Consider the following 22,531-nt stretch of genomic DNA (forward strand, 5'->3'; position numbering starts at 1 on the left):
ATCTTCCCGGACCGGGGCACGAACCCGTGTCCCCTGCATCAGCAGGCGGACTCTCAACCACTGCGCCACCAGGGAAGCCCTATTGTGGACTTTTGTGTCTGGCTTCTTTTACTCAGAATAAAGGTTTTATTTTTTTTAATTGAACTATAGCTGATTTACAATGTTTCAGGTATACAGCAAAGTGATTCAGTTTATCTATATCTGTATATCTTTTTCAGATTCTTTTGCATTATAGGTATTACAAGATATTGAATATAGTTCCCTGTGCTATACAGTTGGGCCTTATTGTTAGCATAAAGTTTTCTTTTTCTTTTAAAAAATTTATTTATTTATTTATTTTTGGCTGCGTTGGGTCTTTGTTGCTGTGCATGGGCTTTCTCTAGTTGCGGCGAGCGGGGGCTACTCTTTGTTGCTGTGCACAGGCTTCTCACTGCCGTGGCTTCTCTTGTTGAGGAGCACGGGCTCTACGTGCATGGGCTTCAGTAGTTGTGGCTTGCAGGCTCAGTAGTTGTGGCTCGCGGGTTTAGTTGCTCCGCAGCATGTGGGATCTTCCCGGATCAGGGCTCGAACCCGTGTCCTCTGCATTGGCAGGCGGATTCTTAACCACTGCGCCACCAGGGAAGCCCCAGCATAAAGTTTTTAAGGTTCATCCATGTTGTAGCTTGTGTCAGAAAACTTCATTCCTTTTTATGGCTGAACAACAGTCCATTGTACAGATGGACCACATCTTGTTTCTCTAGTCATCATCATGGACATTAGATTTTTTTCATAATCTTTGATTTGTCTATTTGCCTATACTAATCCACCTGTCTGTCCAATAGAACTTTCCCAATGATGGAATGTTCTAGATCTGCACTAATATGGGAGCCACTAGCTACATGTGGCTACTGAGCACTTGAGATGTGGCTAGTGCGGCTAAAGAACGCCTTATTTAGTTATACTTGATTTTAATTAATTCAAATGCAAATGACCCCTGTGGGCTGGGCCACAGTCAATAGCTGCAGAGGAGCTATGTAGGCTGATCAGAATCGGAGGCTTGATTCATGAGTCACCCGGAGCCTGTGGAGCCGAGAAAGGACACTCCAAGCAACCTGAAAAATAACCCCCCAGCTCTAGGAGATCTGCCCCCTGCACGGCCACAGCGAAATACCACACAGGGGTCTCAGCCCCAGGGCCAGCCAAACACAAAAGGGATCTGAATTCCGGAAGAAGTCACACATTGGCCCGAAGGGTAGTCGTTGGACAGACCCAACCAGAAGGCTGAAGCTATTGATCAAGATGTTGCAATTGCAACAGACCTGAGTGGCAGAGGAGGAAGGGAAACAGGTAAAAAAAACCCGCTGGATTACTTATGCCTGAGAGCTCCCAGCCAGGCCCAGGAACAGTGGTGAGGAAGTAGGAGGCGGTCCTTTGTGTGAGAGTTATTACATCCACTTCCCCCACGGCAGCTGCAGCTGCCCGTGCTCCTTGGCCCCGAGAGCAAGGCTGGTGGGGCTGGGACTTCTCGCTCCTCAGAGACAAAGTGAACCCAGGACTGACCAAAGTGAGGCACGGATGCGTACTGGAGGCCAGCACAGGGGACAGTCACGGCTTGGAGAAGACGGAGCAGGTCCCTCAGTGTGAACTTCCCAGGACGCTTGGCAGCTCTTCAACGGGTTGCCCCTCTGCAATCCAAGATCCAAAGGTCTTTACGCAAGTTGGCATTCAAGCGAATTTGGAGGCAAAGCCCGACCCACACCAGTGTGTGCGACCGTCCCTGCTCTGAGGCTAAGTCACTGAACGCAAGGCTCTGCCTCAGTTCTTGTCAACACCACATACGTAAAACCTAAACAATTCTGAGTTCTGTAATGCACCCAGCCCCAAGCGTTTCAGGAAAGGGACTGGGCCAGTGTTGGGTCCTCCCAGCTAAATTCAAAGCTCTCTAAAAAGGGTTTATTTGTTCTCCTCAGGACAGCTCCTCCAGATACCAAGAAGGACGGCTGTTTCAAGGGAAGGATTCGGGAGGGGGGTGTACTCCTAGGGTATCCTTGGCCTTCAGAGACTGCGGCAGGCAGGACCACCCAGACACCACACAGAGGAGAGCACAGGTGGAGGGCCTGCGTATCGACCCTGGAAGATGCACCCGTGTCCTTCCCACAGGCCGCAGGAGGCATCGGAAGGCAATTCCTGGAACTTGTGGGGTAGTGCTTCCAGGAACATTCGACAACACAGTTTACATGGAGGATGGCTTTCTTTTCAGGATGATACGAATGATAAGCCTTGGGTTCTAAGTCAGGCCCCAGACACTCAGTCTTCCTGAACCCTGTAAGCTGTACAAGATAAAAAGGATTTCACTTAATAGGTATCAGTCACCAGAAACAGTTCTTCATTCAACAAAAATATAAGGTGTGTACACTGTGTGTCAGGTACCAGGGCAGTCCTAGGACACGGCTCGTCCTGGACCCCGCACTCACCGTTGGACACAGATTGCAGAGGCCAGGAGCCATCATGGGTGCAGTGAGAGCAGCAGACGCACAGACAGTGCTCCCGCCCGGGGCCTGTGGGTGCAGAGCTCCCTCCCTGAGCCAGAAAAGGGTGTGGAGGGGCAGCACGCAGCCTGGCTGTGGGTTACTGGGGTGCAACCCTCTCTCCGGAGCTTCACTCTGCTCATCTGTACAACAGAAGTGAAGTAAATGTCTGTCCCGGGCCACTGGAGGTTTAGGGGAATGATGCCAGGACTCGGCGAGCTCTCTGGCTGTGGCCCATCAATACCTACTGGGCTTTAAACACTCTGTGCAGGTTTACTGTTTACCCTAAAGGTCTGTCGCAGACATTAGCTAGAGGGAAATGTGAGAAACATGGGTTAAATCAAGAAGCCAACGTGCCATCTCCCAGTGTGGGTACCCCAGGAGGCTCAGCCCGCAGGATCGCTCATCGGGCCGAGGCCCATGGGAACCCGGTGCAGGATCAGGACCCTGAATAGTTTTCTTTGGGCCAAGACTTGGTCATTCCTGGTCATGGTGTTGGGGGAAGCGGAGGCAGCACTGAGATCTCATTTACTTTCCTCGTGGCCCATCCCGGAGACCGTAAGGCCTGCGGCCCATGTGCTGGAAACACAGCGCTTCCAAGACTGCACTTCCTACTGATACGGAAAGACACCTGGCCGCACTGAACTTGACATTTAGGCAGCTCTGGGCAGTTGTGATGGCTAGTGCTTTTCAAGGCTGAGTGGTGCTGCCCCATCCCCGTGCTGCCATGCAGCCAAATGTACCAGGCACCCCGATGTTTGAGCCAATCAGTGGAAAGGAAGCATGATTTTCTGAAGAAATGCCCAGATCTGATGCATGGCCTATGCTCTGAGCCTTACAGCCGCCTTGGGATTCAGCCTGGGTGGAGTCAGAAGCCCTGAGTGTGGCCCTTGCCACCTGGGAGGATGGGACAGGGCAGCGGCGTGGGCTAAAACGGACACCTCAGCCTGTCCTGATGGCAGTAGGTCTCAAGCCTTTCATTTTCTCCTGAAACTGCTGAGTTTGAAGCTGACTGACAGCTGTGTTCACATATGGACATACAGAATCAGATGACGCAAAAGGAGAAGTGCCCAGACAGCGCGCACCCACAGCTCTCAAGAAGCAGTTTCCCCATCAGTCCCAGCATCATCTCACTAATGGGGAAAAGGTCATCAAGAACTACAGCTTCCTGAGACAACAGCTGATTAAACTACTTTGAAAAACTGCTTTGTATTACTACTAAATTCCTTACTTTGCAGAGCTAAGTTGTCAATAAAAACCTCAAGGGCCCACACATCCAAGGAGCTCTGATGACAGAGCCAACTGCTGAGGGCAGTGGGGGACCGCCCCCCAAAGGGCTGTTTTTTCCCCCTGGGGACGGGTGGGAGCTGGCAGGGGGACAGCACACCTCAGAGAGAGGCACCAACACTGGAAGATTTTTATGACGGTGATCAACATCATACAATTCAACGGTCCTGAGGAGCATGTGACTGTAGCCAGTGTCTCCGGGGATGGACACACACTGACATGTCCCCCGTGGGCAGTTTCTTCCAGCTCACAGGGCTCTCGGGTTGTGCTGCTTGTTCAGCTGTAGGAATGCTGCTTCTCTGGTTCACACAGAGCACTGAAGGGAGTGCTGTGAGGCTTTAAGGGCAAACTTGTTTAACCCCCCAAAAAGCCCAACCTTGTTTACTAGAAGTCATGATATCTGCTCCCCATAGTTTAAATAAGGAACAGACAAGACGGGCCATTAGACATTCAAACACCCGTGAGAGGCACCTGAGCAGGAGCTTAGTGTGGGACCTACAGGGCAAGGGGCCATCCGCAGAGGGTGACCTGGCTCTGGGCGTTGGAGCCTAAGGGAAGCGAGGAGGGCAACCAGTGGGAGCTGGTGGGGGACCCGGGTCAGGGGCTGAGGTGGTGAAAAGGGATGCACGTGAGGGAGGAGGATGAGATACACACGAGGGGGGGAGGGAATGACTGATTAAATAAGTAAAAGTGCTGAGGATGATGGGAACAGGGTTCTTATTGTCAGAGAAAGGAGTTACCAATCTAGAGAGAGAGAAAAATAGAATGAACTCTGTGGTGCTGAACCAGAATTAAAGACACTGAAATGAGGGAATTCCCTGGCAGTCCAGTGGTTAGGAGTCGGCCTTTTCGCTGCCGGCGCCCGGGTTCGATCACTGGTCCGGGAACTAAGATCCCACAAGCTGCCCAGTGCAGCCAAAAAAAAAAAAGATACTGAAATGAGCTCATGGTTTTCAATATATGCAGATAACAGTAAAAATAGACATGAATGAGTGTGTGTACACATATATATGCATCACCCACAAATACTCCTCTGAGCTCTGTGCCCTGAGAGTGACCAGAGCAGTACCGCCTCAATAGTAACAAGCATACCCAGGACCAAGATCTACTCTAAGTGGAGCCAGGGCTCCTGGAGAAATGGCTGATTCCGGCCCGGCAGGAGAGGGGAGAATACGAGCCTGGAACATGTTATGGCAGCAAGGAAGGGAGTGCTCAAAGGCTGATGGAGACATTTCAGAAGGACATGAGCCAGCTTCAAGGGTCTCACACTAGCCAACTCTGGGACAATTTGAGCATCGAAATGAGTGATAATAGTAACTGTGATAAAATAAGACTCCATGAATCTACACTGACACAAAATACGAAAATGAATAAAAGGGAAACTGAATGAGGGATAGTCTCAGAATACCTCTTACAGAATACTTATTACAAAGGGAAAAGGAGCAACTTTAAAAAGGAGAAGTCTGGCAGACAGTATCTCACTTGAGTGATCAAAGTTAAAGTCATCAATAGGGGACAGGGCAAATGTGGGCACCACTGAGCAGCCTCTGTGTGAGAAGAGGCGTTGCTTCATTTTGAGGATGTGTAGCAGAAATCTAATCATGAGGAAACACCAGATAAACCCAGATGGAGGGACTTGCCTGTGATCTTCCAGATGGTCAAGGTCATGAAAGTCAAGGAAAGACAGGGGCTTGTCTTGTCACAGATGAAACAAGACCAAAGAGATGTGATAACTAAACGCAACAAGATTTTGACCTCTTTGTCCTTTTCTATAGAGGACATTATTGGGACAACCGGCAGAGCCTGAATGAGATCTGCGGATTCCATGGTGGGAGGGGTATCAGTGTCTTCCTGACCGTGACAGTTGTCCTGTGGGTAAAAAGGAGACTGTCCCTGTTTGTTGGAAATGCACTCAAGTGTGCAGGGGTCACGGGGCATCATGGCAGCAACTTACTCTCCAATAGTTCGGGGAGAAAATGTATTCGCGTGTTATTGGAACATTTATGTGAATCTGTGATTGTTTCAAAATAAAAAGTTAAACACACACAAACAAACCTATGAGAACAAACGCAGACCACTCAAACTACAGTGGCTTTGTAAACCAAATGGGATATAAGCTTTTGGGTTACAGAGTGCATAGAGGGTAAAAGAATTAGAACAGAAATATACCACATGCTGGCTCTTATGAAAAAGGAAAGTGGTGGTAAAGATAACAGATAAAATGTTGACTTCTACCTGGGTTAAGGAGTGACACCATGAAGATCCACAATGAGATATTCCTTTGAACTAATAAGATTCCCAAAATCTGCTGTCATCAAACAAAGAGTCTTTAAAATACAAACAAGTGTAAAAGAATACCATGTCCACTACAATGGGATACCACTTCGCACCCACTAGGATGGCTATTATAAAAACAAAACAAAACAAACGCAGAAAATAACAAGTGTTGAAGAAGATGTGGAGAAACTGGAACCCTTGTGCACTGCTGGTTAGAATGTAAAATGGTGTAGCTGCTGTGGAAAACAGTCTGGCAGTTCTTAAATATACAATTACCATGTGATCCAGCAATTCCACTCCTGCGTATATACCCCAAATAACTGAAAGCAAGGTCTCAAACAGATATCTGTGCAGATATTAGCATCATTATTCACAATAGCCAAAAGGCGGAAACAACCAAATGTCCCACAATGAATGGATAAACAAAATGTGGTCCATCTGTATGATGGAATATTATTCAGCCATAAAAAAGAAGCAAATTCTGACACATGCTACAACATGGGTGAACCTTGAAAACATTATGCTAAGTGAAATAAGTCAGTCACAAATGGACAAATATTGTATAATTCCACTTATATGAGGTACTTAGAGCAGTCAAATTCATAAAGACAGAAAGTAGGATGGTGGTTACCAGAGGCCAGGGGAGTGGGGAATGGGGAGTTAGTGTTTAATGAGTAAGGAGTTTCAGTTTAGGAAGATGAAAAAGTTCTGGAGATGGACGGTGGTGACAGTTGCACAATGATGTAAGTACTTAATGCCACTGAACTGTACACTTAAAAATGGTAAAGTGGTAAATTTTATGTTATGTATATTTTATCACAATAAAAAATATTCCAACTGTGGGGGGGGGATATCACATCCTTACAGCATTTGGGTGAAACAAATGTAGGTTTAAAATTGAATTTCTCTTTCAGTCACCAGATAACTACTGGAGGCTGGCACCACCTCCATAGCCTTAGATGTAAGAACTCACACAGTCTTCAGTAACCGTGAGCTAAGTGTTGCCACTGTCCCCAAGTCACAGAGAAGGACTGGGGACAGAGAAAGTTTCAGTCACATGCCAGGGTCATGGAGCCAGAGGTAAAGCGGAAGTCAGACCCTTTCACTGCTCTCTGCCACCATCCATGTCAAGTACACGTCAGTCTTGCACTAAAACCGTGTTCAGAAAGAAACATACTTTTGTACCACATAGGTGCTTTCCACAAGCCCCAGCATAACTCAAGTGCTATGCTCCAAAGTGACACACAACATTCAAATAATTGATCTCAAGAGACCAACTCACTCTGGACTTCCCTGGTGGCGCAGTGGTTAAGAATCCGCCTGTCAATGCAGGGGACATGGGTTCGATCCCTGGTCCGGGAAGATCCCACATGCCGCGGGGCAACTAAGCCCGTGAGTCACAACTACTGAGCCTGCGCTCTAGAGCCCATGAGCCACAACTACTGAGCCTGCGTGCCACAACTACTGAAGCCCTTGCGCCTAGAGCCCACGCTCCACAAGAGAAGCCACCGCAATGAGAAGCCCGCACACCGCAATGAAGAGTAGCCCCCGCTCGCTGCAACTAGAGAAAGCCCACGCACAGCAGCAAAGACCCAATGCAGCCAAAAAAGAAAAAGAGACACCAACTCACTCTAAGAAATCAAGTGACAACCTTTCTCTGATGATTTTGGTTTAAATGATGTCTTCACCATCTTTGTGGCTTCTCTTATAAACCATCTTCAAATTGCTATTAACCTTGACCAAGTGATCAAGGTCAGAGGTCCTATCAGTGATAGGACTTACTGACAGCACATACCTCCGACACGATGCACTGAGAAGGACACAACGTTGCTTCTGTGCGATTCCTGCCACAGATGCACAACCTCAGTCTAATTCTGAAGAAACAATGGACGAACCACACTGAGGGACTCTATAAAATAATTGAGCAGGTCTCAGCAAAAGTATGAAAGCCATGGATGATGAGGAACAATTGAGGAAACTTCACAGATTGGTGGTGACTATGGAGACACGATGACTAAATGCAGTGTGGGATCCTGGACCAGAAAAAGGGCATTTAGGACACAACCTGGGGAAATTCAAATAGGACCTGTTGCTCAGTTACAGAGCATTGTACCAACATCAATTTCCTGGTTTAATCACTGCACTGTGGTTCTGAAGGTGTTACCATTAGAAGAAGCTGGGAGAAGGGTATACTCTCTGTACTAATTTTTCTTCCTTCTTTTTAAAAAATTAATTAATTAATTAATTAATTTTTGGCCGCGTTGGGTCTTTGTTGCTGCGTGTGGGCTTTCTCTAGTTGTGGCGAGCGGGGGCTACTCTTCATTACGGTGCACGGGCTTCTCATTGCGGTGGCTTCTCTTGTTGTGGAGCACGGGTTCTAGGCAAGAGGGCTTCAGTAGTTGTGGCTCATGGGCTTCAGTAGTTGTGGCTCGTGGGCTCTAGAGCGCAAGCTCAGTAGTTGTGGCGCACGGGCTTAGTTGCTCTGTGGCATGTGGGATCTTCCCGGACCTGGGATCGAACCCGTGTCCCCTGCATTGGCAGGCGGATTCTTATCCACTGTGCCACCAGGGAAGTCCTCTCTGTACTAGTTTTTCAACTTTTCTGCCAGTCTAAATTAATTCAAAATGAAAAGATTTTCCTTGAGCCATGGCCGCTGAGCCTGCGCGTCCGGAGCCTGTGCTCCGCAACGGGAGAGGCCACAACAGTGAGAGGCCCGCGTACCGCAAAAAAAAAAAAAAAAAAAAAAAAAAGATTTACCTTTTTTTTTTTTTTTTAACAAAAGAATTTGCAGTGGCAGAAGCTTCCATGGGGATTACTTTGGATGCTTAAAACAAACAAAACAAAATTATGATTCTACTTTCCTAATTCTGTCATCTCAGATCCTTTTGTAAAACAACTGAATGCCACAATGCCTCTGAGGTCTTGCACCTAGAATGCAGCTGCTTGTTACTCACTGGCAACGGTATTTCTCTAGTTACAAACTGCAAAATAAATGAGTGTGATACACCGGAAAGCAGGGCTCTGACAAAGCAGAAATGAACCAACTGAACCATCGCTGCCAGAGAGGGATGTGACGAGCAAGATGGCCCACGACGCACATTAGGGCTGAGCCAGAACCAGAGGTGCGAGGTCGTTGTGGTCCTGGTGCCACACAAGAAGTGTCTTCTCAGCGGCCTACCTGTCTTTTCCTTGATCTCACAGAGCACACTGGAGAGAGCAGGCTTCATCTGATGATAATTCAGAACATGCTTTCTGAAAGAGAGGTGACAGAGGAGCAGGTGAGAAAGAGAAGAGTCATTCTGTGCATGAGAGTAATGATCCTCTATACTGCGTCTGCCAGGTCTGTTGAAAAACCCTCTTATGAAAGGACAGAACCATAGCATTTCAAATGAATTCAATTTGTACCAAATTCAAACAGAGTAATATTCAAATATTCAAAACGTTTCTCTTTAAACACTGCAAATTTAAATAATGCAAATAACTCATCAAGAACGATGAAATCTCCAGGTCCAATAATTTGAAAGCAGTGTTCACACTATTGCCCTAGAGTAGCACTTTAATGCATAAGCAGAAACCCCAGCCATCCTATCCCAGTGTCCTGCAACATTAACTTAGCAAGGACTTCCCTGGTGGCAGAGTGGTTAAGAATCCGCCTACCAATGCAAGGGACATGGGTTCAAGCCCTGGTCTGGGAAGATCCCACATGCCGCGGAGCAACTAAGCCCGTGAACCATAACTACTGAGCCCGCATGCCACAACTACTAAAGCCCGCATGCCTAGAGCCCGTGCTCCACAACAAGAAGCCACTGCAATGAGAAGCCCGTGCACCTCAATGAAGAGTAGCCCCCGCTCGCCGCAGCTAGGGAAAGCCCACATGCAGCAACGAAGACCCAATGTGGCCATAAATAAACAAGAGAAATATTTTTTTTAAAGAAGAAAAAAACCCTTTAACTTAGCAGGTGTTTACTGAGCAGCTTCTAAGTGCCACACACCATTCTAGTGTCACAGAGACACAGACAGATGAGGTCCCTACCCACATGGCAGGAAGGAGAAAGTGAGACACCACACGACACCATACACACACATGCAAACACACACATATACACCATCGGCAGTGGCAGGTGCTCTGTGGTGACTTAAACTAGAGTGATAACTAGAAGGCTTATTAGCGTTTGCATGTCTCTAAGGTGACATCAAAGCTGAGATCGGAATGACAAGGAGAAGTCAGGCAGGAAGAGATCTGAAGAGAGTAAATATTTAGGCAGAGGAAGCAGCCAGTGCAAAGGCCCTGAGTGAGAACACCCTTGGTTTGTTGGTCTGTTTGTTTGTTTGTTTTGCCGTGCCGCACAGCACGTGGGATCTTAGTTCCCTGACCAGGGATTGAACCCTCACCCCCTGCAGTGGAAGTGCAGAGTTGTAACCACTGGACTGCCAGGAGGTCCCCACTCTGGGCTTTTTAAGAGACCAGGATGCTGTAGAATAAGGGGTGAGGGAGAGAGCCATGTGGTGAAGTTGGAGAGGCAAGTGGGGCTGACCGGAAGAGCCTTGTAGTCAGGGGAATGACTCTGGCTTTTGCTCACCTGTGATGGAAACTGTGGTCGGCAGAGGAATGGTCCCCAAAGATGTCCACATGTTAATCCTCAGAACCACTTACAAGGGAAAAAGAACTCTGCAGATGATTAATGTTAAGGACTTTTAGGTGGGAAGATTCACTTGGATTATGGGCCCAATCTAATCAGGTCTTTAAAAAAAAATTGAAGGATAGTTGATTTACATTTAATCATGTGTCCTTAAAAGTGGACAAACTCTCCCAGCTGTGGTCAGTGAAAGAGACGCAACGACATAGGGTCAGAGACACTACACTGTGGGCTTTGAAGATGGGGGGACTGCGAGCCAAGGAATGCAGGTGGCCTCGACAGGCTGGAAAAGGCAAGGAAGTGGACTCTCCTTCAGAGCCTCCAGAAGGAAGGCCCTGCTAACGCCTTGATTTTAGCCCAATGAGAGCCCAAAGTTGGACTTGGAACCTACAGAAATGGAAGATAACAAATTTGTATTTTTTAAACCACTAAGTCTGCGGTCATTTGTCACAGTTGGCAATAGAAAACTAATTAATAGAAAACTAATACAGGAAGCAATGGAGGATTTTACAGAGTGGTTTTCACACGACATGTATTGCATTTTTAAAAAAAATTTCTTTTAATTTTATTTATTTGTTTATTTATTTATGGCTGTGTTGGGTCTTCGTTTCTGTGCGAGGGCTTTCTCTAGTTGTGGCAAGTGGGGGCCACGCTTCATCGCGGTGTGCGGTCCTCTCACTCTCGCGGCCTCTCTTGTTGTGGAGCACAGGCTCCAGACGCGCAGGCTCAGTAATTGTGGCTCACGGGCCTAGTTGCTCCGCGGCATGTGGGATCTTCCCAGACCAGGGCTCGAACCCGTGTCCCCTGCATTGGCAGGCAGATTCTCAACCACTGCGCCACCAGGGAAGCCCATATTGCATTTTTATTAGCGCTGATTTCTTTGAGATGTAATTCACACACCATGAAGTTCACACTTAAGTGTACATACAATTCAGTCGCTTTTAGTAAACTCATGACGTGCAACTATCACCACCTAATTCCAGGACATTTTCATCACCCCAAGAAGAAACCCTGTTCTCATTAGTAGTCATTCCACATTTCCCCCTCCTCCCACTCAGCAACCTGCCTCTACAGATTTGTGTGGACATTTCATATAAATGGAAATCATACAGTATGCGGTCTTTTGTGACTGGCTTCTTTCACACAGCATGCTTTCATGGTTCATCCAAGATGTTGTGTATCAGTGCTTCATTCCTTTTTATGGCCAACTAATACTCCACTGTTTGAATATATTTTATCTATTCATCAGTTGATGGACATTTGGGTTATTTCCACCTTTTGGCTATTATGAATGATGCTGCTATGAACATGCATGTACAAGTTTTTGTGTGAGCATATGCCTAGGGAGAAAGGCTGGGTCATATGGTGGTAACTCTATGCTTAACTTTTAAAGGAAATGCAAACTTTTGCAAAGTGGCTGCACCATTTTACATTTCCATCAGCAACTTATGAAGGGTCCAATTTCTCCACCTCCTTGTCAACACTTGCTACTGTCTTTTTTTTAATTATAGCCACCCCTGTGGGTGTGAGGTGGTATCTCACTGCGGTTTTGATTTGCATTTGTCTAATGGCTAATGATGTTGCACATCTTTTCATGTGTTTATCAGCTATTCTTTATTTTAATTTTTTTTTCTGGGGTATTTTGGTCTTTTAAAAATATATTTATTGGAGTATAGTTGATTTACAATGTTGTGTTACTTTCAAGTGTACAGCAAGCCATTCTTCTTTAGAAAAACACCGGTTCAAATCCTTTGTTCATTGTTAAATTGGGCTATTTGTTTTTTTATTGTTGAGTTGTAAGAGTTCCTTACATATTCTGGATACTAGACACTAATCAGATATATGATTTGCAAATCTTTTCTCCCATTCTGTGAGTTGTCTTTTGACTTTTTTTTTTTTTTTTTTAATTTATTGATTTTATTTTTGGCTGCTTTGGGTCTCTGCTGTTGCACGCAAGCTTTCTCTAGTTGTGGCAAGCGGGGGTTACCCTTCATTGCGTTGAGCGCGATTCTCATTGCGGTGGCTTCTCTTGTTGTGGAGCACAGGCTCTAGGCGCGTGGGCTTCAGTAGTTGTGGCACACAGCCTCGGTAGTTGTGTGGCTCATGGGCTCTAGAGCGCAGGCTCAGTCGTTGTGGCGCACGGGCTTAGTTGCTCCGCGGCATGTGGGATCTTCCAGGACCAGGGCTTGAACCCATGTCACCTGCACTGGCAGGCGGAATCTTAACCACTGTGCCACCAGGGAAGTTCCTTGACTTTCTTTATAGTGTCCTTTGAAGCACAAAAGTTTTTCATTTTGATGAAATCAAATTTATCTATTTTTTTTCTTTTGTTCCTTGTGCTTTAGGGGTCATATCTAAGAAGCCATGGAGTAATTCAGGGTTACAAATGTTTATGCCTATATTTTCATCTAATAGTTTTTTTTTAATAGGATTAACTCTTACACGTAGGTGTTTCATCCATTTGAGTTAATTTTTGTACAAGGTGTAAGCTAAGGGTCCAACTTCATTCGTTTGCATGTGGAGATCCAGTTTTACCAGCACCATTTGTGGAAGAGACTTTTCTTTCCCTTTGAATGGTTTTGACACCCTTGTCAAAAGTTAGTTGACCATAGATGTGTGGGTTTATTTCTGCACTTTCAATTCTATTCCACTGATCTACTTGCCTAAGCAAAGGGCATTTTATTTTATTTTTATTTTTCTGCTAAAATAATAACTTTAATGGAAGATATAAGACAAAAAAATTAGATAAGATTTGGTACATTATAAGACACCAGCAGGGTACAGTGCCAAATTAAGAACAGAAAAAAGGTCTTTAGAAGATAGCAGGTTCTAATATGTATATGTATAACTGTTTCAATTTGTGTACACCTGAAACTAACACATATTTTAAATCAACTATACTCCAATAAACATTTTTTTAAAAAAGGATAGTAGGTTCTAGTTATTTATCAAACTATATAAACTTATAAGTAAAGACTTACCAAATTAATGTACCAGAGGTACCAAATTAATATACCAAAGGAATGGGATTTAGAAAGACTGCATTTCTTTTTTGAAAGTCAAAGCATCTCTAGGAACTAGAAAAGTTATTTTACAGATGACTACACTAAAATTTTAAACAACAACAAATGACCTACTAAGGCAACGTAAATATGTTTCAAGGCTAGAAAAACTATCCCCATACTTTCCTGACATCACTCTAAACATGAGAATCGCAGTATGCTAAAATCTCAAAGCTAATATATTAAACATATTTGATATTTGGGGCTTTCTGAAATTATTTTTAGAATTTTACTTTACAAGTGGGAAATGCCCTTTTAATTTTTTAATGACATTTTCCTCCTAGAGATAGAATTTAGACATTTATATCTTTTCAGAGCAAAAAAGTCATCAAAATAGGAGACTAGCAGAGTACCAGCCTACAGATAATGGTTACACATGCATGTGTCTTTATTAGTCTCCAAACCATTAGGAATTTATTTCAAACAAGGCTCTCTAAGCCTTCATTATTTATATGCAAAATCCAGAGAAAACCAGTTATCAAATTACGATTTAGTGGTCACAATCAGGGAAAATGATACTCTTCCCTGTGAAGAAATACATGTCAGTCGTTGCAGAGGCAATTTAGACCTCTTTTATTGTCTGTTATCCAGGACAAACCTTTGCCAATATCTAATCACCCACAGAATCAAATTTAAATAAAGTATTAGAAGGTAGCCCATATGATGGGTATAACTTAGATGATCTTAGCCTAAATTTATCTTTTGCTCCTCAATAAAGCACACTGACTCACATATATGTTCCACAGATGATATGCTTTTTCTTAGTCAGTGCAGAAATATAGTTTGTACATCCTGAAAATATCTTTATCTGTCTATCCATGAAGAAATCTTCCTCTTATTTGCCTCTGTATTGTTTAGAATATATAATTGAGAGGTTTACAAACTTTTCCAATGACTGTATTTCAGCATGTGTTTCATCAGGAAACATTTGAAAAGATGTTTTTATTTTATAGGTTTACTATTCGAAATTCATTGTTGCTCAAGTTAGTAGTCGTGGGCAGTTTTCCTGTAGGGAGCAATTCCAAACACAATGAGTAGATGCCTGCTGGCTCTAATCAATAGGTTGTACCTCTTGTCCTTTCCCTATATTTGACCACACACTATTCTGTTGTCCATGGCCTCAGGCAAATCAAATTGGTCCTTTCTTCCCACCCCTCCCAAAAGGCCAAAACAGTTCAATGGCTAAGTTTTAAATAAGATTTATAACTGCCTGAAATAATCCTTTGAAGTTTTCTTACTAGAATGAAGCATGAGTTTTAGGAGAGTTCCTGATTTAGTTGAGGCGAGGGGAGTAACAAGCAATAGTCACAGTATTTTTAAACAGTATAACAATTCAGTGAAGATCATACATCAACCCATGTTGCCCTAAGTTTTCTCAGTTTTAAATGATTTTTTTTTAATTGCTAGGGAACAGGTTTAGACACAGGAAATAAAATACAGGCCAGTCCATTATTTACATGTTCTTCATCTTGGCCATGAGGTCTTCCAAGCTTTCACCAGAATCTTCTTGTTACTTCAGGTACAGAATCTTCTTGCTTTGGGGGAACTGTATATGCCACTGTAATTCCTTCAGGTAAGTCAGGAATTGGACCTGAAGAATTTTTCAGTTCCTCTTCTGAAACCTCAGGTACCAACTCAATACCCCACTCATTGTCGTCATGTATTATCTCTTCCTCTTCTTGAACAACCTCCTGTGTGGGCAGTGCTGTTACCTTTTTCTTATATTCTTCCTGTTGCTTCCTACAATTTCCGTCATCACACTGAGGATTTGGCTTCATGGACATAGTAGGGAAAAAATCCTGCATTGCACTGTATACAAGGTAAAAACTAACAGTACCAAAATTTAACAGAAACTTTAACACATTTTGTACCAAGATCCCAGCAACCACTCCCAGAGTGGTAGGAAGACTGGCTGCACAAACACCTTCTTGTTTCAGAGTCTTCTCATCAATATTTGCAGCAACTACAAGCTGACAAGCAGATTCTCCAGGAATTATGAGCTGTATATGCCCTGAAACTGCATTTTCACTGACCCCAGACTCCATCCATGTTTGTCCAACCTCATGACAAGCTGTATTTATTGTCGCTCAAGCTTCAAAATTGTCCACACAGCTAAGAACTAGGTCAAAAGGTTTTCCTTCTTCTAATCCACCATTACTTATTCTATTCATGAAAGGTTCAAAGTTTTCTGTTGTGGTTATAGTGTAGTTGTGTACTTCCAAAAGAACATCAGGACTAATGTTCCTCAAAGTATGTTCTGCTGCTTGAACTTTATTTAATCTTGCTTGATGAGGTTGGAAGAAAAGTCTATTCATATTGGCCAGTTCCACCTTGTCATAGTCAAAGAGTAGCAACTTACCAATGCCACATCTTGTCAGCATTTCAGCAGTCACACTGCCAACTCCACCAACACCTACTATTGCTACAGCAAAGGTACGAATTTTCTCATAGTAGCTTACAATTCTCATTCATTTCAAGGCCATCAGGCGGTGTCTCCGCCCCTCCCACGGGCCTCTCAGCCCAAACTGCATTTTAAAAAGATCACTGTGGCTGCTCTCTGGAGACTGGGCTGGAAGGCAAATATGGAACCAAGGATACCGATCTGGAGGCTATTACAGCTGAAATAGTCCAGAAAAGCTGTTGGCTTAGTTTAGAGTTATGGTAGTAGACATAAAAAGTAGATAGAGCTTTGGTTTGGGGAACGGAATCAACAGGACCTCCTGATAAACTGGTGTAGGGTTTTAGGGAAAGAGGAGGTTCAAGGATAACTACTAGCTTTAGGTCTGAGCAACTGGATGGATGGAAATATCATCAACTTCAACAGGGGAGACTGGAGGGCAGCAGGTTTGGGGGAGAAGGGTCTGGAAAAGAGGGTTGTGCTTTGATCAGGTTTCACCTGAGATCCCTATGAGCTACCCAAGAGGAGGTATCAGGTAGGCAGCTGGCACATGGACATGGACTCAAGGCTGGAGATAAACAATATAAGGATGGAGTCCTGGGCATAGAGATGGCACTTTAAGCCACAAGACTTGAGGGAATCACTATAGGACAATGTAGATAGAGAGCGGCCCAGGCCCCAGGCTTAGGCATCTGTACTTGTAGAGGTCAAGCAGATGAGAAAATCCTGCAGAAGAGACTGGGACCCAAACTGCCAGTGGGGAGGAACCAAGAACAGTTTCAAAGAGAGAAGAGTAATCTGTGAGAAATGCTTCTGAGAGGTGAAGTGGGAGAAGAGACCTTGGATTTAGCAATATGGAGGTCACTGGTGACTCAGCAGAGTAAGAAGGTTGGGAGAAGGTGGGTGGAGGTGGGAGAGGAAGTGGAAGTAGCAACCACAAACTCTTTGACACTTGATCCCAAAAGAAAGTAAAGAAATGTAGCAAGTGCTAAAAGAAAGGGTGTGTATTAATCATGTTTAAAATTTTCTATTTTTGTGATGCTTTGACATCCTGGGGCAGGGAGAGACTGCCCTTCCCAGGGCTAACTAAATCCAGATATAGCAAACAACTTGCCTGAGAGCGTGCCTTTCATATGCAAACTCAAATCCAAAGGCCACACTCCCAATACCTCTTTTATCTAACTCTCAGCACCAGTCAAGATGCCCCCACCCCCTTCCCTGGTGGCACAGTGGTTAAGAATCCACCTGCCAATGCAGGGGACACGGGTTCGAGCCCTGGTCCAGGAAGAGGCCACATGCCACGGAGCAACTAAGCCCATGACCACAACTACTGAAGCCTTCACGCCTAGAGCCCGTGCACCACAACGAAGAGTAGCCCCCGCCTGCTGCAACTAGAGAAAGCCTGTGTGCAGCAACAAAGACCCAACTCAGCCATAAATAAATAAATAAATAAATAAATTAATTAAAAAAAAAAAAAGATGCCCCCAGCCCTGGGACTTCCCTGGTAGTCCAGTGGTTAAGACTCCATGCTCCCAATGCAGGGGGCCTGGGTTCCATCCCTGGTCAGGGAACTAGATCTCACATGCCACAATGAAGAAGATCCCACGTGCCGCAACTAAGACCCGGCCCAGCCCAAAAGAAAAAAGAAAAAAAGATGCCCCCAGCCCTAAATCACCCCAGGGCCAGGTACCAGATAAAGAGAGACCAACTCTATTGCCCAAAGCCTGCTGAAATTATTGAAACTATCCAATCCTAAACTTGCTCAAACTGTCTACCCTGCCTCGCCCTTTCCTTCCCATGGAAATCACAATAAAGGCTTCCAGGCCATTCTGTCCCCTTACTTCTTCTGCCTCCCAAAGGACTTCCCAGTGTGGGCTTCCCCATGTGGCCCTGCACGTGTGGCCTGCCTCCTCCTCTCAGGAATTTCAAGTGATAAACTCTTCTTTCAAAGTTGTCTCTGTCTTTCTTCTTACATGATTAAAACAAATCCCAGGTACAAATAAAGACAGGGAGAGTCAAGGGAGGTTTTCGTTTCTTGTGTGTTTTTAAAGATACAAGACACTAGCACATGTCTATATGCCCAAGAGCCAGTCTAGGGAGGGGATTTGATAATGCAAGAGAGAGAGTGAGGATAGCTGCAATCTCAACGGTGGTGTGTTCACCGTTGGTGAACAACTTTGATGAGTACTACGTCATTATTTTAACATTTACTGTTATTATGATTTTAAGTCCTGTAATGCTGTCATCCAAGCATTCATTATTAAAAGATGCTATCAAGGACAGAAAATATACCTGAAAATCAGTAACTTCATGATGGAAGTAAAATATGATTAACACCATGAGAAAGGTCAAACATCTGCCACAACTCACTATACTGTTAATCTATGGGAGAATGTCCTCATTTCCAAATGCCTTCCAAATCATCATGCGCCCCTGTGGGATGCCTTTCAAAAGGCTAGGGTTGGGGTGCAGAACTCAGATATACGTTTCTGAATCCCAAACATGAAAATGTTAATGGGGGATGAGATTTGGTGCTCTGTAAAGCTGAACCCAAACATTAGTCTTTCTTATACAGTACACGGTAATTGATCACACAGGATATTATGCCAAAATGTTTTCCTTCCATAGAAGCAGTTATTATCATTAATGAAAATGGCCTCCGGTTAGAGCTTGTTATCCTCTGTAAATGTAATTCTAAAAATACAAGGAAAGAGGGGCTTCCCTGGTGGCGCAGTGGTTAAGAACCCGCCTGCCAATGCAGGGGACATGGGTTCAAGCCCTGGTCCGGGAAGAGCTCACATGCCGCGGAGCAACTAAGTCCATGAGCCACAACTACTGAGCCTGCGTGCCACAACTACTGAAGCCTGCACACCTAGAGCCCGTGCTCCACAACAAGAGAAGCCACCGCAATGAGAAGCCCGCGCACCTCAACGAAGAGTAGCCCCCGCTCACCGCAACTAGAGAAAGCCCGCGCACAGCAACAAAGACTCAATGCAACCAAAAATAAATAATAAATAAAGAAATAAATTTTAAAAAGAATACAAGGAAAGAGAATGAAGTCGGCTGCTCTGCTTCTTAAAGGGGATTCTAGCAATGATTATTCCCAGGTCAGTTTCCTGCTTATAAAACATCTTACTTTAGATACAGTATAAAGCACCTTTGAATGAATACAAAGTAACTTCACAGAATGTTTTTGTGGTTTATTATGAAAAGTAAACAAATGTCTAACCTTTAAGCATGTTCTTGGCCTAGAGGTGATCAAGCGCTGACAGCAAACCATCAGTGATTACATAAAGTACGACAGACCACATCATTCATCAAAGGGGATGAACTAATTTCTGTGACAGACACATCCTAAGGTGACCCCCACTGAGTATAATCCTCTCTCCTTGAGATTGGGCATAATCTGTGACTTGCAAAGTGACAAAAGTGATGGTATATAGTCTCACCCGTGGTTATGTTACATTATGACTCCACCTTAGTGGACTGGGGAACGTCACCTACTGGCCTTAAAGCCAGCTGCCATGTTGTGAGAAGACCGGTAATGGGGAACTGCAGGCAGCCTCTTGGAGCTGAGAGCAGACCCACAGCTGACAGCCAGCAAGAAAACAAGAACTTCAGTCCTGCAACTGCAAGCAACAGTTCTGCCAACAACCCTGCGAGACTTGAAGATGACCCTGAGCTTCAGATAGGAACACAGATCAGCCAACACCTTGACCGAAGCCTTGTGAGACCCCGAGCAGAGGACCCAGCTCAGCTGTGCCCAGATTCCTGCCTGTGGAAACTGAGATCAGTTTTAACTGTTTTAAGCTGTTAGGTTTGTGGTAATTTGTTACATAGCAACAGATAGCTGAGATAACTGAACAGATTGTAAGGCAGTGAATGGAGACGGTGGGGAGAAAAAGAAGGTCTGTGCTCGCACCTTTAGCAAGTACATGACGTGTTCTATGCAACCAAGTATCTGCATTAAAACAAAATAAAATGTTAATGTTTATGAAGAAGCAAAATTCCAATGAATGAGAAATCATAAATCTTTTAAATAAATAAAAGAAACTTGCAAGGTAATCTAAATTAAAAAACAAATCTGCGAATATCCTTTTAAAACCAATGCTAAACAAAACCAACCTGTAACAAAACTATTGAGAGTCACATAGAATCATGCCAGAAAATGAAAGCATATAGCTTTATCATCCTCCAACCCCACTTATTCAATATTTATAGGACAAATATTTATTGAGGCACTAGTATATACCGGTCACTGTATAAGGAGAAAGGAATGTGGGAATGAATAGAATGTAAGTCACATCCTGGCTTCTACCAACAGTGTACTATAGCTTCTAATTTTAGCTGTAATTTACTTTTCCAAATTATGGAAAAATCTGCTTTCCTTAACAAGGTATTATTTTATTATATTTATTTATTTTGGAGGTATTTATTTATTTACTTATTTTTTTGTGTGTGTGTGTGGTATGCGGGCCTCCCTCCGCTGCGGCCTCTCCCGTTGCGGAGCACAGGCTCCGGACGCGCAGGCCCAGCGGCCATGGCTCATGGGCCCAGCCGCTCCGCGGCACGCGGGATCCTCCCAGACCGGGGCGCGAACCCGGCCCCCCTGCATCGGCAGGCGGACGCGCAACCACTGCGCCACCAGGGAAGCCCTATTTGCTTATTTTTTACTGAAGTATAGTTGACTTACAATGTTACATTAGTTTCAGGTGTACACCATAGTAATTCAATATTTGCACAGCTTATACTCCAAACAAAGTTATTATAAAATATTGACTATATTCCCTGTGCTATACATTACATCCTTGTAACTTACTTATTTTATACCTAGTAGTTTGTACCTTTAAACCCCCTTTACCTATTTAGCCTCTCCCCCAGCCCTCTCCCCTCTGGCAACCACTAGTTTGTTCTTTGTATGTGTGAGAGATTTCTGTTCTGTTTGTTTGCTTGTTTCATTTTTTAGATTTCACGTATTAGTGAAAACATACACACTATTTGTCTTTTTCTGTCTGACTTGTTTTCTGAGCAAGGTATCATTTAAAATTACTGAGGAATTTGATTTAGAGATATATTCAGAGATCTTATCCTTTAGAATAAGATATTTCTTGAAAAAGCTTCCCTGAGAGCGACAATGATTCTCATACCTCAACAAAAGATGAAATCAAATCCCCTTAATTACTCTCATTTCTAGAAGGATTGTTTTAGCTGACAAATCCAGTCAGCAATATTATGCACCTCCTGGAGACAGACCTAGGTAAAGAACAAAAATTAGAAGACATGTTTCCTACCCTGAGGAAATAAAATTTTGATGGAAAACCTAGAAATTCACAGAAGATGCCAAGCTCCAGAAAGGAATGCAGCCTAGGAGGCAGATGCCCTGGCATTTTAAAATAAGCTTCTTTGTAAAAGTAAAACTGGGAAGAATCAAACTGTTGTGGGTACCATCAATCATCTGTAGAGTCATTCTAAAAGCAAACCTACAAACAATGAAACAAAAACAGCTAAGTAAATGGGGGTTGAGAATATGTACTGATACCCAAATTCAACCGTAGAAGTTATTAGTTATTTTAGCAAAATGAAGCCTTGGATCAGGAGGTAGTTTTGGCAACAGGAAACAAGGAAAATTATTTAATACAACACAAGAAAAACTCTGTAGGACTTGAATGAAAGTGCCACCTTTAAATGGAATAAATTTAAGTCTGTGAAAATCTCATTATGATGTCCTTATTTCCTAATTTGCCCATGGATTGGTCACGATCAACACTACCGGTAAATTTCTTACTCAAAACCACAGAGAGATGAAATCTCTCTCCTGAGCAAAAGGTGAAATGGCTTCTCACTGCCTGCTCCAAAAAACTCAAACCACTTAGCAAGGCATTCGAGGCTCTTCACCAGAATCCTGCTGACCTTCTCCCTCCTCCGGACTTGGGGAAGTCCTACTCCTCTGTCTAGTCCAGGACTCTAATGGGTTGGCCTGTCCTAGCCTGGATTTCTTACTCCCTCCTTTCTTCCATTTAAAGCATTTACCACGCCCGGGCATGATGAAAGCCTCAACTTACTCATTTCAGAAATTCCAGGCCAGCACCATACTTGGTACACTAACTGAGCAAAGATTTGTTGAACTGAACGGAAGGAAAGGTAGAGGCTAGAGATGTGACACTAGCAGAGTAGCAACGAAGAGTTTGGAAGCAGAGCTCTGACGTCTCTAGACTTAAGTGGGGCAAGTGGAGAATCAAAAACCAGGGTGAGGAGCTTCCCTGGTGGCACAGTGGTTGAGAGTCCGCCTGCCGATGCAGGGGACACGGGTTCGTGCCCCGGTCCGGGAGGATCCCACATGCCGCGGAGCGGCTGGGCCCGTGA

The 22,531-nt window shown here is 44.3% G+C and overlaps 1 protein-coding gene and 1 pseudogene across 1 annotated transcript in view; both read right to left on the minus strand.

The window, feature by feature from the left end:
- The window catches only part of PBX4 (PBX homeobox 4), a 44,762-nt gene that overhangs the window by 13,602 nt on the left and 8,629 nt on the right, over positions 1-22,531 (minus strand). Inside the window, 1 exon segment of the mRNA XM_024134195.3 lies at positions 9,250-9,323. Within this exon segment, the coding sequence (XP_023989963.2) occupies positions 9,250-9,323 (74 nt within the window).
- Positions 14,080-17,472, minus strand: LOC102985931 (ubiquitin-like modifier-activating enzyme 5; annotated as a pseudogene).

This window comes from Physeter macrocephalus, chromosome 2 (genome assembly GCF_002837175.3).
Source record: "Physeter macrocephalus isolate SW-GA chromosome 2, ASM283717v5, whole genome shotgun sequence".
Classification (NCBI taxonomy): Eukaryota; Metazoa; Chordata; class Mammalia; order Artiodactyla; family Physeteridae; genus Physeter; species Physeter macrocephalus.